Below are 16,174 nucleotides of genomic sequence, written 5' to 3' on the forward strand. Positions count from 1 at the left end.
TCACTGTGTCCATGTGCATGCCTCACTGTGTCCATGCCTCACTGTGTCCATGCCTTACTGTGTCCATGCCTCACTGTGCTTCACTGTGTCCATGCCTCACTGTGTCCATGCCTCACTGTGTCCATGCCTCACCATGTCCATGCCTCACTGTGCCCAATCTCCCTTCCCGATCTACCGGCGCTGTGTCCATCTGCAGCATTACGATCTCCCGGCACGGTCACATATTCAGTCTAGTTGGCGGCCATGCAGTGTAACAAATCACCGCCTCCTTCTCGTCCTCGTCCGTGACGGAACACTGACTCGGTTTCCCAGCAGCGAGTCAGTGTTCCACCTATCACGGATGAGGAGGAGCTGGGGCTTTGTTACACTGCACGGCTGTTGACTAGACTGACGTCACAGCGCCGGGAGATCAGGCGCACAAAGCTGAAGATGGACACAGACTTGAGTATAAGCCGAGGGGGGCATTTTCAGCACAAGAAAATGTGCTGCAAAACTCGGCTTATACTCAAGCCATCCACAACATAGGCCACAGCTACATCACTAGCCTAGTCTCTAAATACCAACCTAGTTGTTCCTCTCAAGACCTCCTGCTCTCTAGCTCCCTCATCACCTCCTCCCATGCTTGCCTCCAGGACTTTTCCAGAGCCTCTCCAATCCTATGCAACCAGGGCCATCTTAATAGCATCATGGGCCCCTGGGAAAAGTAATGCTATGGGGCCCCTACAAGCCTGCCCCAATGTACGCACCTACTCTCAAGAATGAAATTACAATATTTCTACTTTACAGCGTGTCACTTGCTACTGTCCCCTGCCACCAGATTCAGCATGTCACTTGCCACCGTCACCTGCCTCCAGATTCAGCGTGTCACTTGCCACCGTCACCTGTCATCAAATTCAGCGTGTTCCTTGCTACTGTACGCTGCCACAAGATTCAGCATGTCACTTGCCACCGTCACCTGCCTCCAGATTCAGCATGTCACTTGCCACCAGATTAAGCGTGTCACTTACCATCCATCCCATCACCAGATTCAGCGTGTCACTTGCCACCCATCCCGTCACCAGATTTAGCCTGTGACTTGCTACTGGTTCCTTGTCACCGGACTCAGCGTGTCACTTGCCACGTCACCTGTTACCAGATGCAGATTGTCACTTGCCAAGTCACCTGCCACACATTATTGTCACCTGCCACACGTTGCGGATTGTCACTTGCCACATCACCTGCCACACGTTGCTGATTGTCACTTGCCACATGTTGCGGATTGTCACCTGCCATATGTTGCCACATGGGGAGCTGACAGAGAAAATGGGGGTCTGACAGAGAAGATGGGGGATTTGGCAGAGAAGAAGGGGGTCTGGCAGAGAGGAGAGGGGTCTGGCAGAAAAGATGGGGAGCTGACAGAGAGGAGAGGGTCTGACAGAGAGGAGGGGGGTCTGACATAGAGGAGGGGGGTCTGGCAGAGAGGAGGGGGTCTGACAGAGAGGAGGGGGTCTGACAGAGAGGAGGGGGGTCTGGCAGAGAGGAGGGGGTCTGACAGAGAGGAGGGGGTCTTGCAGAGGAGGAGGGTCTGACAGAGAGGAGGGGGTCTTGCAGAGAGGAGGGGGGTCTGACATAGAGGAGGGGGGTCTGGCAGAGAGGAAGGGGGTCTGGCAGAGAGGAGGGGATCTGACAGAGAGGAGGGGGGTCTGACAGAGAGGAGGGGGGTCTGGCAGAGAGGAGGGGGTCTTGCAGAGAGGAGGGGGTCTTGCAGAGAGGAGGGGGTGTTGCAGAGAGGAGGAGGGTCTGACAGAGAGGAGGGGGTCTTGCAAAGAGGAGGGGGGCCGGCAGAGAGGAGGGGGGTCTGGCAGAGAGGAGGGGGGTCTGACAGAAAGGAGGGGGTCTTGCAGAGAGGAGGGGGTCATGCAGAGAGGAGGAGGGTCTGACAGAGAGGAGGGGGTCTTGCAGAGAGGAGGGGGGTCTGACAGAGGAGAGGGGGTCAGGGCCCTTCTGGAGTGGGGGAAGAAGGGGGAGGGTGCTGCTTTGCTGATCGATCGGCACATTAAGGGGGGAGGCGATCCGACTATGAGGGACTCGGGAGAATTCACAACTGAAGGCATGGGGTGCTGGTGGCGCCCGGTGCCTATCTTCCGGGACTATGTTTCCCATGATGCTTCCCCAGTGTCTTCTGATTGGCCCTCTGCTGTGGCCAATGGGGATAGTGGGCAGGAAGGTGGGTGGTGTCGCTGCAAACACATTAGAACCGCTTTCTGTTCTATGCTCGGCTGACAGGGGGAAGGGGAAAGCGTGGAGGGAGTAAGATACACCCACAGCCCACCTCTCCCCTGTGTCACGTCGCTGCTGCCAAGTTCTCTGGAAAATCAACCCGCTTTAGCAATGATTGGGGGGGCGCTCAACAGCACCAACTGCAGCTGGTGTCATCTAACCCCCCACCCCCTCCCCACCGACCGCTCCCGCCGCACACCCTCATAGGGACGCTACCGTAACTTGCCTGTATTGCATCCATCTAGATCGGAGCTGGCCCTAATGGGGCCCCATGGGCACTTAGGGCCCCCGGGCCGTGCCCAGGGGTGCCCGCTCAATAAGACGGCCCTGTATGCAACACCTTACCCCAATATATCAGATTATTTCCTACCCTATTAGCTTTTAGACAATCCCTGAAAACCCTTCTCTTCAGAGAAGCCTATCTTACCCACACCTAACAACTTAGTTACATAGTTACATAGTTAGTCAGGTTGAAAAAAGACACAAGTCCATCCAGTTCAACCACAAAAAATAAACAAACAAAATAAAAAACACAGTACAATCCCATACACCCAACTCCATACCCACAGTTGATCCAGAGGAAGGCAAAAAACCCCAGCAGAGCATGATCCAATTTGCTACAGCAGGGGAAAAAATTCCTTCCTGATCCCCCGAGAGGCAATCGGATTTACCCTGGATCAACTTTACCTACAAATCTTAGTACTCAGTTATTTTATGTACATTTAGGAAAGTATCCAGGCCTTTCTTAAAGCAATCTACTGAGCTGGCCAGAACCACCTCTGGAGGGAGTCTGTTCCACATTTTCACAGCTCTTACTGTGAAAAAAACTTTCCGTATTTGGAGGTGAAATCTCTTTTCCTCTAGACGTAAAGAGTGCCCCCTTGTCCTCAGTGTTGACTGTAAAGTGAATAACTCAACACCAGGTTCACTGTATGGACCTCTTATATATTTGTATATAAATTAAAACTGTATTTTAATTTTCTCCATCAGCTCATCCCCCACAATTATTACCTTTTGTTCCACTTAACCCTCCCTTCTAGATTGTAAGTTCTAACGAGCTTACAATCTGATCCCTCCTGTATTGATTTGTATTGTAACTGTACTGTCTGCCCCCATGTTGTAAAGCGCTGGGCAAACTGTTGGCGCTATATAAATCCTGTATAATAATAAAAAAATATATATATATAAATATATATATATATATATATATATATTTTTTTAGAGTTGCTTTGCCCAAAATACTCAGAGATGTATTGTTGTTTCAATACCAATTTTTACTTTAGCTGTTTGGTGGTGATGAATTGTTTGATATTGTTGGAATTACTTTATTTTGTATGTGTATATATACACAAAATCCATGGCAGCCTTTTATTTTTCTCATTGCAAGTTTCCTTTAACTGCAAATTTAGTCTGTTCCTGTAAATGTCAGCACATGTTATTAGTTCTATTTAATTATTTTACAGATGGAATTGCATCAGTAATTGTTTATCAGCAGTAAAGAAAGTAAAGTACAGAAGTGTAAACCTCAGTAAAGTACTTCAAAGGCAGTGAAGTTTCATATGTTGTCATGATTCCTGACCACAAGTTTCATCCTTGTTTTAGCATATTAAGCATTTGTATGTATTTTTATTTTAGAATTTCCTTTTTTTATATTTTTAGGTTTCAAAAGGTTTGAGGCTGCGGCTTGGTTTTCAGAAATACTATCCCACTGGTGATTTGAACTAATTTTAAATTGATGGGTGATGCATGATTGCACTCTGCTTTGTTTACTGGGTCACTATTTGTCAGGTAAAATACATTGGGGTAGATTCAGATATAATTTACGCCGGCGTATCCATAGATACGCGTAAATTCAAATCTGCGCCGGCGTATCTACTTTCTGTATTCAGAAAGCTAGATACGCCGACATTTGCCTAAGATACGACTGGCATAAGTCTCTTACGCCGTCGTATCTTAGGGTGCATTCTGACGCTGGCCGCTAGGGGCGCTTCCGTTGTTGTCGGCGTAGAATATGCTAATTTCCTAGATACGCCGATTCACAAATGTACGTGCGCCTGGCGGTAGTTTTTTACGTCGTTTGCGTAAGTCATTTTCGTCGTAACGTTGCTCCTGTCGCAGCCAATGTTAAGTATGGACGTCGTTCCCGCTTCGAAATTTGAATTGTTTGCGTCGTTTGCGTAAGTCGTTTGCGAATAGTGCTGGACGTAATTTACGTTCACGTTGAAACCAATACGTCGTTGCGCCGTACTTGGAAGCAATGCACACTGGGATATGTACACCGACGGCGCATCCGCCGTCCGTAAAAAACTTCAATCACGTCAGGTCATCATACATTTACATAAAACACACCCCCCTTCCACATTTGAATTACGCGCGCTTACGCCGGCCCCACTTACGCTACGCCGCCGCGACTTACGGAGCAAGTGCTTTGTGAATACAGCACTTGCTCCTGTAAGTTACGGCAGCGTAGCGTAGATACGATACGCTGCGCCACCGTATCATTGCGCGCCCCTACGTGAATCTACCCCAGTGGGTGGCAAACTACCCAAAAGCCTAATATGCAAAAAAAAATTGTCAGACCCCTTAAAATGTTACTAATAGTGAAAAAAAGAAAAGGATGCTTGGATCATGAATATTAATGACTTCAATACTAGCCTGTAATACCTCTTTATTACCAAGCCATTTTTCAGTTTTAATTGATATAATAGTTTGAATGATAATTACTCTGTCATGCAATACTGTACCCAATTAATTTTATGTAACTCTTGCTTACCCTGCATTATTAGTCCTTCTGTGTTGTTTTTTGCAAAGAGGCTGCAAACTGCCTCTCTCCTAAATGTGCCTTTGGCTGTCTCATTTAACCACCTCTGCCGGGTTAGCCCCCCCCCATATAAAAAATGTTGACTTTTTTTATGCAGTTTGTTAGATCTTTGTTAGATCTCACACAGAATAAGAAATATTAACAGTTATTTGCTGGGGGGGGCTAACCCGTCATCAGCCCCCCCTTATCAATTTTTTTGGCCAAAAATCATTCAGGCTAATAGATATTCGTTAGATCCGGTAAGATCAAGTGGTTTTAACGTTAGATCTCACATAATTAGAGACTTATTAAGTGATTAATGAGGGGGGCTGGCCCCCCCTTATCAATTTTTTTGGCCAAAAATCATTCAGGCTAATAGATATTCGTTAGATCCGGTAAGATCAAGTGGTTTTAACGTTAGATCTCACATAATTTCCGAGATATTCCACATACAAATACAGATATTAGGTGTACATATGGACGGGTTGGCCCCCCCTTATCAATTTTTTTGGCCAAAAATCATTCAGGCTAATAGATATTCGTTAGATCCGGTAAGATCAAGTGGTTTTAACGTTAGATCTCACATAATTTCTGAGATATTCCACATACAAATACAGATATTGGGTGTACATATGGACAGGTTGGCCCCCCTTATCAAATTTTCTGGCCAAAAATCATTCAGGCTAATAGATATTCGGCTAGAATAAGGCTTACCTATAGGTAGTGGAAATATCTCAGAAACGTGCGTCGCAAATGTTAACGGCGCATGCGCGGGAAAGAAACTAAACTTAAGCCTCGTACACACGCACGGTTTTCTCGGCAAGAACCAGCAAGAAAACTGCTGGCAGAGCTTTTTTGCCGAGTAAACCGTGCGTGTGTCGAAGGCTTTGAGGTTTCTCGTCAAGAAAACTGCCCAGAATCTAGACGAGAAAAATAGAGAACCTGCTCTCTCATTGTGAGATTCTCGGCAGTGTTTTCCTGCCGAGAAACCCGAGCGTGTGTATACTTACCTCTCCATGGAAACCCGCCCATGCTCGAAATGACTTTGACGCATGTGCGGTTGCTTCCAAGGCATAGGCAGGGAGAAGCAAGATGGCGGCGACGGCATCGAATGTGACGAGCGCATGCTCGTCGTAGTCGATGACGTCACCGCGTTCGTGCCATTCAAAAGAACGGCGGTTCTTTTGAATGGTGTCTGTACACTGTTTTTTTCCTGGCGAGAATCTGGGCCATGTGTACAGGACTTAAGTGCCGTTTCTTCCCCAGCCTGTGCTGTGAATTGCAGCTCTCGTGCGCATGCGTGGGAGTGACATCATGCAGCTCCGGCGAATTACAGCGCCGGAGTCCGCAGCCCGGAAGTAAGAGGAGAAAGAAGATGGACGCTTCCTGCAGTGGGGACATCGCTGGATTCTTTTGCAAGTAAGTGTCACACTGTCACATAATGGGCTAATATGCGATGCGGAAGTAAGAGGAGAAAGAAGATGGACGCTTCCTGCAGTGGGGACATCGCTGGATTCTTTTGCAAGTAAGTGTCACACTGTCACATAATGGGCTAATATGCGATGCATACTAACCCATTATGCTTTACATTTGCAGTCTGTTCATGTAGCAAAAGAGGAAGTAAAACCCATCAGGCTGTATATAGCTAGCTGTATACAGGACAGATGATGTATACCTTCATACCCTGATCTGTGTTATGCTGAGCTATATACCCTGATCTGTGAGGCTGAGCTGTATATTCTGTCCTGTGATGCTAGGGCTGTATACTCTGTCCTGTGATGCTAGAGCTGTATACTCTGTCCTGTGATGCTAGGGCTGTATACTCTGTCCTGTGATGCTAGGGCTGTATACTCTGTCCTGTGATGCTAGGGCTGTATACACTGTCCTGTGATGCTAGGGCTGTATACTCCTGACACTATGGGTGGAATACAGAGGATGGTGTGGGTGGAGTATGTAAGGGGTGGGGCTTATGGGAAGTGGGAGGGGTCAAAAATAAAGGGCGGGGTCTTGCGCCCCCCCCATCCTAAAACTTCACCAGCCGCCACTGATCTGGAGAAGGTCCTGAAGAGACTGCATGATGAGGGGGTTGAAGCTGTCTCTGGAAAAGTCCCAGTTTTATCAACCCTCAGTCAACTACCTTGGCCACATTGTGTCTGCCGACGATGTGGCCACCGACCCGAGGCCTACCAGCGTGACTGAGCTTAGGTCCTTTCTAGGATTCTGCTCTTATTACAGAAGATTTGTCAAGGGATTCGCTGAAATGTTGACCTTGATCTGGTGAAGTCTGTCAGACCAACTGGAGGACCAGTGGAAAACCCAGAGAGTCCATTCAGTAACAATGGACTCCGAAGTGTGAATAGGTTTTAGGCAGCTGAAGTGAAGCCTAACAACTGCTCCAGTCCTGGTCTATACAGATCCAACCAAGCCGTACAAGCTACACTTTGACGCCCAGGGTCATCTTTAGGGCCATCTTTACCACAGGGCAAACGGGGAAGCTGCCCAGGGCCCTGTCACTGTTTGAGGCCCAAAGCAGAGCTGTCCGTTAAGCCCGCGTGCTGCCTGCAAATCGGCCTTGATCCCCACACACAGCCAGACAGTCTGTCACTTTCATCGGCGGCGGCGTGCGCACAGTTTAACAGTGTTAGTGCTGTATTTTATTGATCGAGGAGCTGTGCGTTTGATGGGCACAGTGGCTGCGTTTGATGGGCACAGTGGCTGCAATTGATGGTTTTTTTTTTTCAGTTTGTTTGCGCCCTAAAAGGCCTAAATAGGAAAATAAGCAAAACAATAGCAATCCTCTTACTAAAGAATACTTTCACCCTATGTTGGGGTGAAGAGCAAAATTACATTGGGGGGGGGCCCAAAAAAAATGTTTGCCCAGGGTCCAAACCATATTAAAGCGGAGGTTCACCCTACAAAACATCTATGTACCATCCCATCCAGCATACTTGCGTCAGCTATAATATGTTTGTTTTTTTTCGCCGTATTTACTGTTTAATCAATCAGTTTCTTTTCAGACTCCCGCGGGGAGTAGGCGTTCCTATGAAGAGGGGAACATGATTGACGTCCGGCTATGGCGCGTCACACGTTCCGAAAATAGCCAGGGTAGGACTCGGCTCTTCACCGCGCCTGCGCACAGACTAGGAGCTGACTGCGCAGGCGCCGTATATATCCGAGTCCTATTTTGGCTATTTTCGGAACGTGTGACGTGCCATAGCCGGACGTCAATCATGTTCCCCTCTTCATAGGAATGCCTATTTCCCCGCCGGAGTCTGAAACGAAACTGAGCGATTAAACGGTAAATACAGCGGCGAAAAAAAAAAAAAACATACTATAGCTGACGCAAGTATGCTGGATGGGATGGTACATAAAAAAAAAAAGTTTTAGGGTGAACCCCCGCTTTAAAGACGACCCTGTTGACGCCAGTCGAGATGGGTTAGGGGGGGGTTCTATGTCAAGAGCATGATGGCCATCTACGGCCTGTTGCCTACATGAGTCGGAACGAGAAGAACTACCCCATGCACAAACTTGAGTTCCTGGCCTTGAAGAGGGCGGTGGTGGATAAGCTGAGGGATTACCTGTATGGAGCGGAGTTCGTGATCAAGACCTCCAACAATCCTTTCAACTACATCCTCACTACCACCAAGTTGGACACCACGGGTCACAAATGATTGGCTACTCTATCAGGGTCTATTTTCAGCCTTAAATAAGACGCGGATGCTTTGTCAAGAAGGCCCCATTGTTCCAGAGACCCTCCAGAAGAATAGGCCCATCTGACACCTGAAGTGGTACGAGCCTTATGTCAAGGAGCAGAACATCAAGTTGGAGTGTCAGTCGCTGGTGTCCCCAGATGTTATTGCAATGTCAGAGATGAAGGTCTGCTCGAAGCTGTCAAAGACCTGCGGAGGGACCAGTTGGAGGACCATCCCTGTAGCTTGGCATTGAAGGCCTTGGAGAACCAACGCCCTGACTTGCTCCTCACTGACTCCCCAAAGGAAACCCGTCTTCTACACAGAGAGTGGGAACGGTTTCTGGTGCACCAAGGGTTGGTCTACCGAAGGGGCCCCTCTGCTGATTCTGAAGAAAAATTGCAGCTATTCCGACCTGAAAAACATAGGGAGACGGTATTAACTGCCCTACCCGACAACTATGGCCACCTAAGGCCCAAGAGGGCTTTTCACCTGGTGAGGGACCGGTTCTACTGGCTCTGCATGCGGGCTGAAGTTGAGGACTATTGCCACTCCTGCTTCAGATTTATCCAAAGAAAGACTTTGCCTCACCGAGCTAGCCCAACGGGCCATCTTCAGGGACCCATGGAGCTTTGTGTGCATCGACATTCTGTTCTTGGATCCTGATCTTAGCGGACAGAGAAATATCCTGGTAGTGACTGCTAGAGGTCGACCGATATGGGTTTTTCTCTGGCCGATGCCAATATTTAGAAATCGCGGCGGCCGATAGCCGATTTATGATGGCGTTTTTTTTGGGCCGATATGTTAAGCAGATTTTTCAGGCGCTTTTTGGCTAAACAGTAAAGTTAGCCCATATTTTTATTTTTTCGTCCAAAAGTTTTCATTACCTGTTTTTGTGTATTACATTTTATATATATTATATATATATATATATATATATATTACACAAAAACAGGTAATGAAAACTTTTGGATGAAAAAAAAATATGGGCTAACTTTACTGTTTATTTATTTTTTTTGTTAAAGTATATTTTTTTCCCCAAAAAATGTGTTTGAAAGACCGCTGCGCAAATACCGTGTAACATTAAATATTGCAGCAATCGATATTTTATTTCCTAGGGTCTCTGCTAAAAAAAAAATATATATAATGTTTGGGGGTTCCAAGTAATTTTCGAGCAGAAAATACAGGATTTTTACTTGTAAGCATCAAGTGTCAAAAAAGATTTAGCCTTTAAATGGTTAAACCGAGAATTCTCCTACACGGAGTTCAGTTAATTGATAAGTAGCAACATTGTATATCTTTTCTAAAACTTGGCAGGCTGCCCAGGAGAGAGAGAAGGTCTTCTACGGGAAGCTTCAGGCAACTTGCATTGACTTCTATTACAGAAGCTTTTTGCAAGTCGCGGTGCTGAAGTTTAAATCGGCATTTTTAAAGCACAAATCGGCCGATGCCGATTAATTTAAAAACGCCAAATATCGGCCGATATATCGGTCGACCTCTAGTGACTGCCCATTATACTCGGTATGCCCTGGCGTTTTCCACGAGGGACCAACAAGCATCGGCCGTGGCCAAGATCTTCGTGGAGAAATTCTTTGTGCACTAGGGTCTGTCCTAACGCATCCACTCTGATCAAGGAAGAGATTTTGAGAGTAGTCTTATCAAGAGACTTTTAGTCCTGTTGGGCATCAGGAAGTCTAAAACCACCCCGTTTTATCCTCAAGGAGATCCTCAACCAGAGAGATTCAATCGAACCCTCCTAGATATGCTCGGAACTCTAAATTCAGAACAAAAGCAGCACTGGAGCAAGCATATAGTGGCTATTGTGCATGCTTATAACAACAACGCCAGGGCTCAAGTCCTGCGGGAACGCGTGGGAACGGAGTTCCTGCACTTTTTTCACAGCAGGAACTCAGTTCCCTTTGCAGAACTAGAGCAGCCGAGCCACCCGAGCCAGACCTTCACTAAGCGGCGATGCCCAGCTCGAGTCACTGTCAGGGGCAGGGCGAACCATAGTAATCCTTTATGTTACTGGCCGCTTCCTGTATATGGATTCATCAGGTAGTGTGTGGGTATTCTGTCACTTCCTCGATGCAGCAATGTCTCCTGGGAGCTTTTGTCGTTGTTCCCAGGAGACATTGCAGAGGAATTTAGAACTTACTTCTTTCTAAATCCCGCGATAACTCGCGGCAGACCTCCTCAATGTCTCCTGGGAACAATGACAAAAGCTCCCAGGAGACATTGCGGCATCGAGGAAGTGACGGAATACCTGAACACTACCCTATGAATCCATATACAAGAAGCGGCCAGTAACATAAAGGATTACTAAGGTACAGTGGATCGAAAAAAAACATGCGGTTTAGTAATTATGCATATGAGCGTATCATTTTTTTTTTCTTGGTGGGGGAGTGGATCTTGGGTGGAAGTTCCCACACTTTTTTCCCCCAGGACATGACCCCTGAACAACGCCAATTAAAGGGGTTGTAAAGGTTTGTTTTTTATTTTCTAAATAGGTTCCTTTAAGCCAGTGCATTGTTGGTTCACTTACCTTTTCCTTCCATTTCCCTTCTAAATGTGTACTGCTGAGAAACCTGGGTGTCCATGGAAAGCACAAGTTGGCTGACCACTGAAAGTCACAGCCCTATGTCATTTGCAAGCATCTGCCAGGATTCCCAGTATATCAAAGCCGGCCAGAGGGAAGCACAGGCCCGCTGAAGACTTGGCATCGCAATCATCTGTTGCCTCTGTCAGAAGCAGTTCATGTGCCACCACAGACAGATTTACAGTCCACACCAACGGCCTCTCAAAGATCCCAGCCAGTGACTAGATCTCAGTCTGTACCCCTTGCTGAAGATGAAAACAGCGAGGCAGGACAACCTCCCCTCCTATAGTAATTGGTGGGATGTTTCTCTGCCAGGGTTATATGCAGATGCAAATTGTATGGTTTCCTGTGCACACTAAACTTTTATTTTTTTCCGTGTGTATATCAAAAGCATGCAACACGTCATAGACTCTTTTCCTCCTTTGGTGGACCAAAGGTTCTTTGGTGGGGGGGGGGGAGTGTGTAGCGGGCGCTGCTCTGTCACCCATGGTCCTGCACCTCACGCCAGTAACCGTCGGACTGAATAGACACTGACACAGGCACTCACTGAGGGAGATCATGCCTGTCGGTCCCTGTCTCGTCTTCCTTGAGTGACGAGCGGCGCTCATTCACCGGCATCCCGCCCACAATGCTCTCTTCTCTGTGTCCCTATTGGCAGGGTGAGGGAGCCAATCAAGCAGCAGCAGAGGACCACAGGACTTGAAGTCTCATCACAAAATGGCACCATTGATTTCTACAGGGGGCGGAGCTACTACTTTTGCTTTGCAAGAAGGGGGGCTAGCTAAAGACTTAAGCTTGTTGGTTTGAGGGGAGATCACCATGAGACAGGAAGATGAACAGAGGTGTGAGGAGAGACTACAGGCATTTGCTAGAGAACCATCCAAAGACGGTTCCAGAGACCCTCCAGAGACAGTTGTAGATGGATGTACCTTCTGTACCACCTAATATCCCTATTTCTATGTGGAATATCTCTGAAATGATGTGCGATCTAACGTTAAAACCACTTGATCTAACGAATATCTATTAGCCTGAATGATTTTTGGCCAGAAAATGTGATAAGGGGGGGCCAACCCGTCCATATGTACACCCAATATCTGTATGTGGAATATCTCGGAAATTATGTGAGATCTAACGTTAAAACCACTTGATCTTACCGGATCTAGCGAATATCTATTAGCCTGAATGATTTTTGGCCAAAAATGTTGCTATGGGGGGGCCAACCCGTCCATATGTACACCCAATATCTGTATTTGTATGAGGAATATCTTGGAAATTATGTGAGATCTAACGTTAAAAACACTTGATCTTACCGGATCTAACGAATATCTATTAGCCTGAATGATTTTCGTCCAGAAAATGTGATGTGGGGGGGGGGGGGGCAACCCGTCCATATGTGCCACCTAAAATCTCTATTTTTATGTGGAATATCTCAGAAATTATGTGAGATCTAACGTTAAAACCACTTGATCTTACCGGATCTAACGAATATCTATTAGCCTGAATGATTTTTGCCCAAAAAAATTGATAAGAGGGGGCTGATGATGGGTTAGCCCCCCCAGCAAATAACTGTTAATATTGCTTCTTCTGTGTGAGATACACCGCAAACAATGATTGATCTAACCTGATCTAACAAACTGCATAAAAAAAGTCAACATTTTTTATATGGGGGGGGGGGGGCTAACCCGGCGTTGGTAGTGACTTTGCAGTTCGTTTTTTCTAACACCCTGTGTGCATGAGGCCTCAAGATAAAAACAAAAAAACTGACTTTACAATCACTTTAACCACTTCTGCTATTATAGCAAAATGTGCCTCATCATCAGTTCTGCCAAATCAGTGAAGGAGAAAACTTATTTACTTACAATGTTTTATAACAGAAACAAAGAAATAAAATTGTTTTATTTGAAAATGTTCTGTCTTTTTTTTTTCCCCATTTGTAGCGCAAAAAAGAAAAACCCCAGTGGTGATCAAATACCACCAAAAGCTCTATTTGTGGGGCAAAAAAAATATAATTTAATTTGGGTACAAATAATCCAGGACAAAATTCCAATGCAGCAGTGTCTAAATTATAATAGCAAAAAAAAAAAAAAAAAAAGGTTTGTGCTAGGCCGATTTCGCCACTATCAAATGCTTATTTTTGAGAGATGTCGCCATTTGGTTCCTCTTCTTCAAGCAAATTCACTTGGTCAGCATGTAGTTCAAAGTCCATCTCCTCTTGTTCCTCAGCGTCCATGGCACTGAGCAATTGATAATCCTGTGGGCCGAGGTCATCAGCAGACCTCTTCTGCGTTTTCATTTTTTTCCTTTGAAAATTCTGTTTCCTAATCGCTGCAAGTTGTTCTTGCTGTCGCTGAGAATGTTCATTGCCGTCAGCTTCAATTATCTTAGCTTTCATTTTTTTCTTGTAAGCAAAAATGTGTTGGTTAAGTTCTGCATGATTAATACCAAAGATATTGGGTAGCTGAAATGCAGACACTTCTTTAAGGGCTTCTGTATCCAGTTTCCTTAAACAAAACAGATATTTGTTAAACATAATATAGCACATACAATTTGAAAGTCAGCTCTACCTAAAAGTGATATTTACATTTTGCATAGTTACTAGCAAACTGGATCACATGCTGTCATCCGTCTTTCCACATACATTTCCAGTTACACCCAGCTGCTGTGACCATTAAAAAGCAGAATCATTATGTACACAAGTATCCAAAAAAGGTGATTCAACACACTTTTACTCCCACATAAAAAAAAAATATATCATTTTAGACTGAGTTCACCTTTAACACAAACAGGTTTGATAAAAAAAATTTAAGGAATCATTCACATGGATGCTCGGCCCCATAGAGTGCGAAGAGACCTTTGTTTACTTTTTGTACTAGCCCTCAGCTGCATGCCAGCAGCCCATTTAACCACTTCCATACCAGGTACTTACGCAGCTTCCCGCCCAAGCCAATTTTCAGCTTTCAGCACTGTCGCACTTTGAATGGCAATTGCGCGGTCATGCTACACTGTACCCAAACAAAATTGGCGTCCTTTTTTCCCCACAAATAGAGCTTTCTTTTGGTGGTATTCGATCACCTCTGCGATTTTTTTTTTTTGCGCAACAACTAAAAAAAGGCTGAAAATTTGGAAAAAAAATTACGTTTTTATTTTTTTCTGTTAATTTTTTTGTAAATAAGTTTTCTCTTTCAATTACGGGCACTGATATGGCGGCACTAATGGGCACCGATGAGATGGCACTGATGGACATCGATGAGGTAGTACTGACGGGCACAGATGAGGTGGCACTGATTGGCGGCGCTGGTATGCGACACTGATGGGCACACATAGGCGGCACTGATGGGCACACATAGGCGGCACTGATGGGCACACATAGGCGGCACTGATGGGCACACATAGGCGGCACTGATGGGCACTCATGGGCGGCACAGATGGGCACTCATGGGCGGCACAGATGGGCACTCATAAGCGGCACAGATGGGCGGCACTGATGGATACTTATGGGTGGCACAGATGGGCACTGATAGGTGGGCACTGGGCATGGATGGGCACTGTGGGGTGGCACTGATGGACACTGGGGTGGCGCTGATGGACACTGGGGTGGCGCTGATGGACACTGGGGTGGCAGCACTTATTTTTGCCAGGTTGCCAGTCAGTGCCCATTTGTGGGCACTGACTGGCATCTTTTTTCTTTATGCTTTTTTTTTTTTAGACTTTTTTTTTTTTTTTTGCCATTTTTTTTTTTTTTTTGCCCACCCTGGTGCTCCAGGGTGGGCATCCCTGGTGGTCCAGTGTGGCGATCCGAGGGGGGGCTGCGCTGATAAACAATCAGCGCTAACCCCCCCTGTCAGGAGAGCCGCCGATCGGCTATCCTCTACTCGCGTCTGTCAGACGCGAGTGAGGAAGAGCCATCGACGGCTCTTCCTGTTTACATCGTGATCAGCCGTGGTTGGACACGGCTGATCACGTGGTAAAGAGTCTCCGCCGGAGGCTCTTTACCGAGATCGGAGATGCAGGGTGTCAGACTGACACCCCGCATCACCGATCGCTGCGATGCGCGCCCCCACGGGCGCGCGCGGCATGAAATCCTGCAGGACGTTCGAGAACGTCCTGTCAGGATTTCATAACCACTTCCCGGACGTAAATCGGCCATAGGCCGGGCGGGAAGTGGTTAAAGTGAATAGATACGTAATGGCCGTTAGAACCCACCTAAACAGCCAACTTTGACAGGTACAGATGCACAGGTTTTGTGTTTCTGCTGACAGGCGTATTCATTCTTTTTAATAAGCTCTCTACACGCAGCTTGGCGCTAGAACAAAAATTACAACAACCAGCTCTTTAACCACTTAAGCCCCGGACCTTTAGGCAGCTAAATGCCCAGGCCAGGTTTTGCGATTCGGCACTGAGTCGCTTTAACAGACAATTGCGCGGTCGTGCGACGTGGCTCCCAAACAAAATTGGCGTCCTTTTTTCCCCACAAATAGAGCTTTCTTTTGGTGGTATTTGATCACCTCTGCGGTTTTTATTTTTTGCGCTATAAACAAAAATAAAGCGACAATAAAAAAAAAATACAATATTTTTTACTTTTTGTTATAATAAATATCCCCCAAAAACATTTATATAAAAAAAATGTTCCCTCAGTTTAGGCCGATACGTATTCTTCGACCTATTTTTAGTAAAAAAAATAAAAATGGCAATAAGCGTTTATCGATTGGTTTGCGCAAAATTTATAGCGTTTACAAAATAGGGGATAGTTTTATTGCATTTTTATTAATTATTTTTTTTTTACTACTAATGGCGGCGATCAGCGATTTTTTTCGTGACTGCGACATT

General features: G+C 46.1%; 1 protein-coding gene across 1 annotated transcript in view; it reads right to left on the minus strand.

Moving 5' to 3' along the window:
* Positions 1 to 13,338: 13,338 nt before the first annotated feature.
* The window catches only part of RBFA (ribosome binding factor A), a 28,031-nt gene continuing 25,195 nt past the window's right edge, over positions 13,339 to 16,174 (minus strand). The window contains exon 7 of the mRNA XM_040353831.1: positions 13,339 to 13,848. Within this exon, the coding sequence (XP_040209765.1) occupies positions 13,476 to 13,848 (373 nt within the window). The 3' untranslated portion in view covers positions 13,339 to 13,475. The remainder of the gene's footprint in view (positions 13,849 to 16,174) is intronic.

This window comes from Rana temporaria, chromosome 5 (assembly GCF_905171775.1).
Source record: "Rana temporaria chromosome 5, aRanTem1.1, whole genome shotgun sequence".
In the NCBI taxonomy this organism is placed as follows: Eukaryota; Metazoa; Chordata; class Amphibia; order Anura; family Ranidae; genus Rana; species Rana temporaria.